This window comes from Bos grunniens, chromosome 25 (assembly GCF_055505025.1).
Source record: "Bos grunniens cultivar Pamir isolate PY7600 chromosome 25, Bosgru_T2T1.0, whole genome shotgun sequence".
NCBI classification, from domain to species: domain Eukaryota; kingdom Metazoa; phylum Chordata; class Mammalia; order Artiodactyla; family Bovidae; genus Bos; species Bos grunniens.
The window spans coordinates 14283429-14295788 of NC_141189.1; the positions used below are offsets into that span (position 1 = coordinate 14283429).

The 12360-nt window shown below is 41.1% G+C and overlaps 1 protein-coding gene across 1 annotated transcript in view; it reads right to left on the bottom strand.

Annotated features, from left to right (window-relative positions):
- Window positions 1-3865: 3865 nt before the first annotated feature.
- Window positions 3866-12360, bottom strand: part of LOC147345037 (S-adenosyl-L-methionine-dependent tRNA 4-demethylwyosine synthase TYW1) — a 148374-nt gene continuing 139879 nt past the window's right edge. The window contains exon 16 of the mRNA XM_086374693.1: window positions 3866-7128. Coding sequence (XP_086230819.1) covers window positions 6907-7128 — 222 coding nt within the window. The 3' untranslated portion in view covers window positions 3866-6906. The remainder of the gene's footprint in view (window positions 7129-12360) is intronic.

A 12360-nucleotide genomic window follows, 5' to 3' on the forward strand; every position in this document is an offset into this window, starting at 1 on the left:
GAATCTACCCACTCTCCTCCATTCCAACCACCAGGGCAGCACACAAGGACAGGTACTGCTGAAAGGCTACCTCCTGGGCAATCACCTCTGGCCTGATCGGCAAGAATACCTATCACTCCATCGCCTTCCCTTTTTGGTCTTTCCAGGCCATTTTCCAACCAGAAGCTAGCGTGATCGTATTAAGATGCAAATCTAATCACGCTGTTCCTTTGCATAATTGCTCTTAGGGCCTGGACTGGCCTACATCTCCCTGAGTCATCACCATTCTGTTCCCCTGGTTCCCCTGAGTGGCCAGGCTCTTTCCTACAGCTTTTGCAGCATCCTCCAGCCACTGTGGCCTGCCTACAGCTACTCAAAGGTGCCACGATCCTTCCCTACCTGGTCTTTGAGCATGCTCAGTCCTCTATCTGCAATGTTCTTCCTCCCCCGACTTCTGTAACTCTTACACCACTTTTGTATCTATGAGAGGTTCGGAAAGTGTGGTCTCTTAGCATTTGTAAAACGCAGGCAACTGTTAGAAAGGCATATTCTTCTGCATTGCACGCCTGCAATATCAGAAACTCTAGAGGTCCAGAAATCTTTTTTTAACAAGCCCTCCAGATGATTCCGGGACTTCCCAGGTGGCGCTAGTGGTAAAGAACCCGCCTGCCAACACAGGACATGCAAAAGACGCAGGTTTGATCCCTGGGTCAGGAAGAGCCCCTCGAGTAGGAAGTAGCAACCCACTCCAGTATTCTTGCCTGGAAAATCCTATGGACAGAGAAGCCTGGTGGGCAATCCAGGCGTTGCAAAGAGTCGGACACTACTGAGTGCACACACACACACACCGCCCCCCAGATGATTCTAATGCGTGAGAAAGTTAGAAGCCATTGGTCAAGAAAGGCCTTCATCACTCAAGGTTTCTTCTGAGATTTCTGTTTCATTTGACTTTTTGGTATTTAGTATAAACATAAAAATACATAATTTTTCTCCTAAATTTCCATTGATTTTATCTTATATTGGTTTCATAAACATTAAAGTTTGCCTCTGTGTTTTTAAAACACTTGTATTGGGATATATTTCATATACTGAAAAATCTACCCACTTAAATTGTACAGTATAGCTTTTAGTATAATCACAAAGCATATCTTTTAGTATATTTACAAAACTGTGTTCATAGCTGATTTTAACTATTTGCATTTTCCTGTTTTCTTGATGAGCCTAGCTAAAGGTCAGCCAATTTTGTTGATCTTTTCAAAGAACCAACTTTTGGCTTCACTAATTTTTTGTTTTGCTTTTCTTTTGTTCGTTTATTTCTGCCCTAGTGTTTATTACTTTCTTCCTTTAGTTCACTTTGGGTTTAGCTGTTCCTTTTTCTAGTTCCTTAGGATGGAAGGTCAGGTTATTAATTTGAGATGTATCTTCTTTTTAATGTAGGCATTTACAGCTATAAAATTTCCTCTAAGCACAACACTAGCAGCATCCCATAAGTTCTGGTATGTTTTATATTAATTTTCATTCATTCCAGAGTCTTTCCTCAGAGAAGGCAATGGCATCCCACTCCAGTACTCTTGCCTGGAAAATCCCATGGACAGAGGAGCCTGGTAGGCTGCAGTCCATGGGGTTGCTAAGAGTCGGACACGACTGAGCAACTTCACTTTCACTTTTCACTTTCATGCATTGGAGAAGGAAATGGCAACCCACTCCAGTGTTCTTGCCTGGAGAATCCCAGGGACGGGGGAGCCTGGTGGGCTGCCGTCTATGGGGTCGCCCAGAGTCAGACACGACTGAAGTGACTTAGCAGCAGCAGCAGAGTCTTTCCTAATTTCCCTGTGACTTCCTCTTTGACCCACTGTTTGTTTAGGATGTTGGGTAATGTCGACGTATTTATGAATTTTCCAAATTTTCTTTTGCTATTGATTTCTAACTTCATTCCATTGGTCAGAGAATATACTTTGTATAATTTCAACCCTTTTAAATTTGTTGAGACTTGTTTTATGACCTAACACATGGTCTATTACTGGGGAATGTTCCATGGGCACTTGAGGTGGTGTTTTTGGTGGAGTATTCTAAGAGGCCTGTTAGGTGTACTTGCTTCACAGTGTTGCTCAAATCTCATTTTCTTGTCGGTCTTTGGCCGAGTTGTTCTATCCATTGTTGTAAGTGGGTTATATAAGTCTCCAATTACTACTGAATCATCTCCCGTCAATTCAGTCAGGTTTTGTTTCACGTAATTTTGAGGCTCTATTGTTAGGTCCATGCATGCTTACATGCTCATTACATCTTTCTATTAAGATGCAATTATAAATAATTATAATAATTAAAATTTATCACTGTAAAACATCTCTTTGGTCCCTAGTAATAATTTTTTGTATTAAAGTCTATGTTTTTGACCAATACAGTATATTAATGCATATATATGGAATTTAGAAAGATGGTAACAATGACCCTATATGCGCGACAGCAAGAGACATAGATGTAAAGAACAGTGTTTTGGACTCTGTGCGAGAAGGTGAGGGTGGGATGATTTGAGAAAATAGCATTGAAACATGTACATTATCATATGTGAAACAGATCACCAGTCCAGGTTCGATGCATGAGACAGGATGCTCAGGGCTGGTGCACTGGGATGACCCTGAGGGAAGGGATGGGGAGGGAGGAGGGGGGCAGTTCAGGATTGGGGAACACATGTACATCCATGGCTGATTCATGTGAATGTATGGCAAAAACCACCACAATATTGTAAAGTAATTAGCCTCCAATTAAATTAATAAATTAATTTTATAAAATAAAAAATAAAGTCTATGTTTTTGATATTAGTACAGTCACTCCAGCTCTCTCTTGGTCACTGCTTCCATGGTATATGTGTCTCAATTCCTTTAGTCTTTGAATCTAAAATGTGTCTATTATAGAGAGCATATAATTGGATTTAGAAGAAAAATACATTCTGCCTCTTTTGATGAGGGTATTTCATCTATTTACATAATATACTTACCAATAAGGTAAGGTTTATGCTTGGCATTTTTGCTTTTTTGGAATGTCTTAGATCTTTGTTGTTTTATTCCTATTGCTGTCTTCTTTTGTGCTAAACAGGTATTTTCTAGTATACCTTTTAAATTCTCTTCTTTGTGACACTGTGATTTATAATAAGAAATATATATTCGGTCTTCATCCTAGTTCCTAGCATTGAGCTCCTAAAACACCTGGAATGTTCTAAGTGATGAGAGCAATAACAACAAAAGCAGTCTTTCATTATGTTTAGGTGACTTTTGGAAAGCCCTTAGGTAGCTAAAGAAGGGGGCTCATTGCCAGGGAAACCCACCAGGTGATTAGAGGGTTGGGAATTTTCAGTACCATGCCTGGACCTCCAGAGAGGCGAGAAGGGCTGGAGGTTAAAGTCAGTTACCAATGGCCAATGATGTAATCAACCATGCCAAGGTAATAAAACCTCTATATAAAATCCCAAAATAACTGGGTTTGGAGAGCTTCCAGACTGGTGTTCAAATGGAGATTTGGGGAGAGCGGTGTGCCTACAGAAGGCATGGAAGCCTTGTCTTCCCACATATCTTGCCCTTTGTATCTCTTCCATCTGGCTGTTTCTGAGTTATATCCTTTTATAATAAACCAGTAATCTAGTAAGTGAAATGTTGCTCTGAATTCTGTGGGCTGCTCTAGCACATTAATCAAATCCAAGGGAGCCTCCAGTTTACACCTGTGTTTCTAGCTGATCAGAAGCACAGTTGACAAAGTGGACTTGTGACTGGCATCTGAAGCTGGGGGGCAGACAATGTCAGAATTAAGCTGAAATGGAGGACACCCGGCTGGTATTGGAAAACTGTTTGGTATGAGGGTTAAAAATCCACACATTGAAACTGGAAGCAAAAAATTTGTTTACTGTAACTTTAAAAATTTATTCTTAGTGGCCATTCTAGAGATTACAATTAGCATCTTAAAACAATTCACTTTGGAAACACATTCAGTTTCAACAGTGGGTAATCAAGACTTGCTGCAATATAACTTGGTTCCCCTCCCCACCTCCTTTTGTGCTATGACTGTCATACAAATTACATCTTTATACATTCTAAGTCCATTAACACAGTTTTTATAAATATTGCTTTACACAATTGTCTTATAAAGCAGACAGGAGAGTTACAAACAAAAATACACTTATATCATCTTTTATAAAACTTACATAGGTACTTCCACCAATGTTCTTTATTTCTTTGCATGGTTTCAAGTTAGTGGCTAACATATTTTCGTTAAGGCTTGAGGACTCCTCCTTGTAGGCAGGTCTGCTGGTGATGAATTCTTACTTCTTGCTTATCTGGAAATGTCTTAATTTCTTCTTTAATTCTGAAGGAAAATTTAGCTAGATAAAGAATTTTTGGTAGGAAGTCTTTTCTTCCAGCTCTTTAAAGACATCATCCCACTGTCTTCTGGCCTCTATGCTTTCTGATGAGAAGTAAACTGTTAATTTTCATTGAGGTTCAGTAGTTTCTCTTAATAGATGATTTTCAGCTCATGGTGAAGCTTTGGTTAAACTGTCAAGAGGTCTACAGTTCATGGGCTTCCCAGCTGGTGCACTGGTAAAGAATCCACCTGCCAATGCAGGAAACATAGGTTTGATCCCTGGGTCAGAAAGAGTCCCTGGAGGAGGAAATGGCAACCCACTCCAGTATTCTTGCCTGGAAAATCCCATGGACAGAGGAGTCTGGCGGGCTCCAGTCCACGGGGGTCACAGAGTTGGACACGACTGGGTGACTAAGCGCACATGCTACGGGTCACGGGTTTCAGTTGTTTTGCTCATATTTTCACTGTTTTAGAGGGAGAGTAAGTTCACTGAGGTTCTTACTCTGTCATTTTGGAAGTTGATCTGTTTCCTGTTGTCTTAATTATTTTAGACAACATGATTTAGTATCTTCTAAAGGGATTTTCCTTGAATAATGATTTTTCTAGAATTTTGTAACTATTTTTACCTGGCTGGTTTTTCAGCAGAATGTGGGAATCACTGGCTCAAACTCCAACAAGAACTTCCACTGGACATCTAGAATGCTATTTTCTAAGCAGCTCACCTTCTAAGAACATTCAACCTTTGCATCTCTTCTACTTGAATACTGCTCAGCAAACACTGAATTTTTTTTCACACGGATTCTACTGTATTTTTTTCCCCAAGGCATTTAAATTTTTCTGCTGTGTCTGTGAACCAGGATTAATATGCCATGCTATTTTTAAAAATATAAAGCAAACACTTCCTGGATGGCAGGGGGAGAAAAACTGCTCATTTATGCACTTAAAGCTAATGGCATCAGGAGGGTTCATTCGGGAGGTGAAAGGTTCGTTGTGTGTTTTTCCTTTGAAACAACAAAATATTTTCATTCAAATTAAATTGTGAGCAGAACCTCAATGCACGAAAAGTAAAAGCAGAGGTGCCCGGTTGAAAAGGAGGCTGAGGGACAGTCCAAAGTCAAACAGGCACTGGCACCTGCCCTGCTCCTCACAGCAGCCCCTGAAGTGTTTCCAATAGCTGTGTGCTCGGTTAACTTCACGAACAGCAGCCCATCTGTGTGCTCCACAGCGTGAGCTCTTACCATACAGCACTGTTCTACTTCATGGTGATTTTCCATCTCTGTTCAAGGACCACTAACACATCCGAGCTCCACTGAGATCTTGCCTCGCTGGCCTGGATCACTCCCGTCCCTTGTCTGTCTCAGGAGTTAACAGCACATGGGATGTGAAGCTGTGGTGGGCTGAAGAAGAACATCGCATTTCACCGTATGGCACAACAGAGAGACATGTTTTGACTCTATCACTCAGATATAAATGCAGTGCCCGGTTTTCAACTAAATGAGTAGGTAGATTATATCATTATTAACTTCAGCAGAGAATATGGGGGGTGGGGGTTGGGTCTGATGGGGCTTAGAGACACAGGACTAGAAGCATCTTTAAAATAAGCTCTCAAAAGAAAATGTGTGGTCCAAGTCTTTACAAAAGATAATTTATTAGATTTTTAGGATAAAGGAATTTTTAAAATAACTAATACTTGTAAAAAAAATTACTGAGTGTTTAGTGATGTTTTCAACTAGAAAAAAAATTGAGCCTTAAAAAACATGGCAGAAAGCAGCTAGGGCACCAGAGTGAAAGAAGATGGAAACCTACAAGTGTAGCGATGAGTTTACATGCTGACTTTTCAAAGCAAAAGCAAACTGTACTCACTGTTTCACAGTGTGTGAGACTAATTATTCAGTGACATCCTATGACAATGCCTCTTACAGAAGATTTTATTCTACTCTAGCTCACATGCTACCTTCTATGGCAATTTGTATGGGAACAATGAAATCTAGTACAGTTCTAGATCTAATTCAATTTCTTAAGGGTTGGAACTAAGCAAAAATTTAAAGAAATCTATGTGGTATTTAAAATAATTGAGAATAATGACAATTTAAATTATTTTCAGGAGGTGTTATCTTCAGACGTAAGAAAGGGATGGAGAGCTTACGGTGAGCAGACACGTGGATCTCAAGGTAGTACAATAGACAGAAGACCAATAGCCCACAGTGAGGGAAGAGAAACAGAAATTCACACTGCACAACACTCCCATGGATGGCGTTCCAGCGAGTCTTCCTAGTTGTAATTCAAAACTAATCATGCTTATGGACTTCCCCCTCAAGATGATTTTCTTTCAGAAGTAAATTCAGAAAAGGGACTGAGTGCTGGAAAGAGACGGTGAGGCCAAGTCCCAGGCACTCCAGTGGGGCTGCTCTCTCCCGAGCCCTGGGACATGACTTGTGGCCTCATGTTCTTCCTCACACCCTTCTCTATGTGAAATATTATTTGTGTAACCTGTCCTTGGAAAAAAATCACAGTGGAGTCTGAGAACCTTCTGCAGCCATCGGTTTGTGTCCTTCGGTATCCTAAATCCAGACAATCTCAACATCCAGAAATATCCTTTGATTTATTCTTTCTCTGATATCTGGTATCCTTGGGATCAAAGCCCCTTTCGTTGGCACCAAACAAGGCCCAGTGAGGAGTTTTGGCCATATAATCCTTTGCGCTGAAAGTTTTTGATCCGCCACTATCTTCATATTCCTGAATGAGCTCCTGGAAGCGGCTGTAATCGATCCACGTCCACCATTCTCTGCCAATCTTAAACTAGCAAGAGAAAAAGGAGTCAGGTCAGAACTGAAAATAGCTGTAAAGACTGTCAAATCAGTGTCGGAACATCAAAAACAAGCCTGATCTTTTCTCCTTATCATGTTAAAGAAAATTCTTTTCACGCTCCAGACACGGTTCCATATCAAAGCAGAATGTTCTATAAACCGTCAAAGGGGAGTTTCTTTTTCCTTAGGACCACTGCCGTGCTGGGCCTGGAAGACCCAATTGCTGAATAAAGAATATATCCCAGAACTGAAAGTCAAGTTTATCTTGAGCAGTATCACTGGAAGATTAATGAAGTTTTTTGGCATTATCATGTGTAATTCAAATTCCTCTTGTTGCCACTTTTTCCCTCGTATGAATTCTCATGGTTGTTACTAAATTTTGCCTGAGTTGTTAGGGAAGCTTTCATGGATGACTCCAATTCCAAAACACTTAAAGAATCCAACTAGCCTTTTTTTGCCTAACATGGATACCATAGTTCATTAACGGAAAGCCTAGTTAAGAATTTCAATCCAATAAAGAGAAATAATCCAATTTGTACTCTTTCTAAGAAACTACTTCTCAAAAGTCACTGTAGAATAATGACCATGAATAAAGAAAACAGAGTGGGTTGAGGAGGCTCTGAAGGAAGTACAAATTGAATTGCGAAGGCTTTTAATTCAAAGCAACCACCTGGCATTTCATCATGTAAATATATAATACATTGATACCTGATTTATAAACAGACAAATCTTTGTTTTGCCACCTTCTTTTTTAAAAACCTGATTATGAGTCAAGGTAAGTAACAATTTCATGTTCTAGCTGAGAAAAATATTGAAAATATATAGGTTCCTGGATTTAGAATAATAAAATCTGCTGAATTTCAATAACATCTAATATTTTACCCAACAGTTGGGAGCTTTCTAAAGGGAAAAAAAAAAAAGGCCAAACAAATGGAAAACTTTACCTATGAATCATGAAAAATGCTCTTCTAGTGACGCCATTCCTTGAAAAGCTGCCCTAAGAGCGTTATGAATTCTGCAACTCAAGATGTAAGATCCACATCTCCCCATCACTTTCCCTCCCAAAGCTGACTGCTCTTGAATGTTCTCTACTGCTAGGAAAGTAATGAGTGATCTCCCTGGGTGCTGAACCTCAAAACGAGTCAAAGGTGCCCCTCCCTTCCCTGGCCTCTTACACCCCAAACATGGTCAGGCCTCATTGATTCTTCCTTTGCTGCATTTCCACAGCCACATCCTGGCACTACCCTAAGGCATGTCCTCGCTTCTAGGACTCGGCAACAGTCCGCCAGCTGATTGATTGTCTGAGTCCACTTTTGGCTGTTGCCAGCTTCTGCAGACTGCCTGAGATGACTATGTTTATAGCAGAATGGAGCCCTGCTACCTAGGACATACGGTCTAAATAATCTCCAACTGGAGGCTATTCAATGAGTTACCTAACCCCTCATGTGACCCCCATGCTGTTTTGTCTGTCTAATTAACGCTGACTTAAGACTCAAGTCGGCTTCCCTGGTGGCTCAGCAGTAAAGAATCTGCCTGCAATGCAGGAGATGCAGGTTCAATCCCTGGATTAGAAAGATCCCCTGGAGAAGGAAATGGCAACCCACTCCAGTATTCCTGCCTGGGAAATCCCATGGACAGAGGGGCCTGGTGGGCTACAGTCCATGGAGTCTCAAAAGAGTTAGACGTGACTTAGTGACTAAACAAACAAGTCTCTTCATAAATGTCCTTTGCTCTGGGAAGTCCTCCTGAATCCCTGTGGATGACCATGACAGTCCCCTGCCACAGAACCTCACTGTACCCTGAACTCGTCCAACAAGAGCACATTATACTGGCCTTTGTAGTCACTTAACCCATCCATCCCCACCCTCCAAGACTGCTGGTTTCATGAATATACCTGACTTATTCTCCTCTCCCCTGTATCTTTCCCTTTTGGGGTTCAGATCTCTAGGCCAGAACTCTGAACCCTCAGAGTCCACAATCTTGGTCCTCCTTTTCCTTCAAATTCTAACAATATTCACCTGCCATGGATATCTGAAGAGATTATCTTAGATTAGAGCAACAGATTTAAAATCTTTTACCACAACCTACAGTAAGAAACACATTTTATATCTTGATCTAGTACACGCAGTCATACATACATACTCTGGAAATACAACTTTCACAAAACTATAGGCAATGTATTTCATTTAAAAAACTGCCAGCTGCAACCTACTGCACTGATTTCCTAACTCCTATTACAGTTTGAAGATCTGGTCTCTTCTAACTACAAAACTTTACCGGGTCTTAAAAGGGAAGAAATTAGTTGCAAGGATATGACAATTATAACCTAACATCTGACAACTCTTCTTAGATTGCCAGTGTCTAAGAAAACAAACTAGAAGATCAAATAAATGTAACAAAAGGTTAGTGTATTAGTTTGTCTGGCTGTGTAACAAAATAACACAGACTGCATGTTCTAAATCATAAAAGTTTATTTCCTCATAGTTCTGGATGCTAGAAATCTAAGGTGAAAGTTCCAGCAGATAGCCCCCTTCTCACTAAGGTTCCACATGCCATCTTCTCCACTAAGGTTCCATGGCAGGGGATTGAGGTAGGGGTGCTCTGGTGTCTCTACTAATAAGAACACCAACCCATCAGATCAGGGCCTCACCCTTGACCTGATTTAACCTTCACTGCTTCCTTACAGACTCCATCTCAAATAAGGCCATACTTAGGACTTCAACACAGGAATTTTCAAGGGACATAAACCTTAAGTCTATAACCGTAGGTCACTCTTAAATGAACATTGAGACATAAGAGTCCTAAGACAAAGCTTCATGACACATGCCCCCTTCTCAAAACAATCTGAGAATAATCACATTGAATAATAGCTCAGAAAAAGTCAAAGTGTTCCATGCAAAAGGCAGAAGCTAAAAGGGCAAATTTTAGTATGACTGGCACACAAATAAACCTGAAAGACAGAGCTGCCTAAATAGAGGAATGAAACCTCAAATCATAAAATTTAAGGTTAAGTATGCAGGGACATGAGGTCACCCAGCTTTGTAAGGGAAGAGGCAAATCTATGCAGAATTACAAATAAACTCACCTCAAAGTTCACATACAGAGAACAAAGTACAATGATACAAAAATAAGAATCACACATACCACTTGCATTTTCACACTTCTTCAGAAGGGCTTTGATGTGATTTCAGTATCAATTATTTTCTAGTTGGCTCCTCCAAACATACAGTAGTACTCAGGAACCAAACAACTAGGAAAGCACTGCTTAAGGGATGGAATGGAGAAGGCAATGGCACCCCACTCCAGTACTCTTGCCTGGAAAATCCCATGGACGAAGGAGCCTGGTGGGCTGCAGTTCATGGGGTCACTAAGAGTCTGACACAACTGAGCGACTTCACTTTCACTTTCACTTTCATGCATTGGAGAAGGAAATGGCAACCCACTCCAGTGTTCTTGCCTGGAGAATCCCAGGGACGGGGGAGCCTGGTGGGCTGCCGTCTCTGGGGTCACACAGAGTTGCACACAACTGAAGCGACTTAGCAGCAGCAGCAGCAAGGGATGGAAGAGGAGCTCTGTCAGACCTCAGATCTCAGAAGTACTGATACATGTTAACTGGAAGGAGCAGAGGGAGTGCAGGGCCGTTAGAGGGAGAAAGCATTTTACAACACACACCAAAGGGTGCCACATCACTGCTTTCTGAATTTCCCAGAGTTATAAGTTCTGTTTTCACCTTTGTGGCTACAAATGCATTGTCTGTTCTCTGGGTAAAAGGAAGCCAAGATCCCAAAGACAGACTTCAAAGTGACCTGACTTCCCTGCCACAGTGAGATGCTGGGCCATCTTCCTCTGAGTTTACTGGTGATAAGCAGCACTTCCATGGCACAAGCTGCCTGGGGAACCGTTTTGAGAGGTAAAACCACAATGCAACTGCTTTCTAGATCTATCCAAGGGCAATTAAAACATTTTTATCTGGAAACTCAGTTTCTGGAGTTTTCATCTTAATCCCCTATTCTGCTGGAGTAACACTAAGTCCTCTAGGTAGTGTCACCAAATTGCCAATTTTCTCTGACATTCTTCTGAAAGTAATTACCCAGAACACTCAGGGCCTCCGATAAGAATGAGTTCCACATGTAACAGAGGAGGAAATATTCAGTCAGTAGGTTTTGTAAGGAAAACACTGCACTAAACCTTAATGGAGACATACAGTTTCCTTCTCATTCCAAGAGGGGAAGGTGTGGGAGGTGACAGCTCTTCATCCCCTCCCTTTACAGACTGTGAGCTTATAATACATCCAAAAGGGAGGCCTCTGTGATCAGTGCTTAATTACCTACGGGGCCTCGAATTCGGCAAAAACTTTTTCAGTGATGATGATCTTGGAGGAGATGGTGCCTGCTGAGTGGGGGAGGGGAATCAACACCGTTTCCCAGGGACACTTCCATTTCCCCACCCTCTTTCTGACTGCTCTGTGGCATTTGACAGACAGCATAATATAGTGGTCCAAAGTAGGATTTGTGGGAGTTCTCAGATGGTCCAGTGGTTAAGAGTCCACCTTCGAGTGCAGGGGACGGGGGTTCAATCCCCGATCGTGGAACTAAGATCTCCCATGCCATGAGTCAACTAAGCCTGCACGATACAATTCTGAGCCCACGCGCCACAACTGCAGAGCCTGTGTGCCACAGTGAAGCTCACTCATGATGCAACAAGGACCTGACGTAGCCAAAAATAAATAATTTTTTTAAAAAGTAGGCTTTGTATTTTGAAAGATATGGAATTGAATTCTAACTGCGCCCTATTTGTGCTTGGACAAGATTTGTACTTTCTTAGCCTGAGATTCTTCCTTTGGAATATGAGGGAAAATAGCATGACTCATAAGATTTTTGTAAGGAGTCAATGAATTAATGCATGCATAGTGTAATCACAGTGACCTTAATAAATGTTACTGGTTGTTGAGTTTATCAGCAGATACTAAGGAATGACACCAGACAGCTCACTGATGGTGAAAGATGCTACAAGATAATGGAAAGATTATGCTGGAAGACAACAAAATAACACTTTTAAAGTGCTGAAAGGAAATTCCTCATGCAAGGGCAAAATGAAATAAAGATGTTTTAGAGGGAAAAAAGACTAAGTTTACCACTTACGTCATCAAGAAGGAAACTGCACCCAGCAGTAAAAACTAGGCTGCAAATAGGATTTACATGGATTCATCAATATATGCATTAAC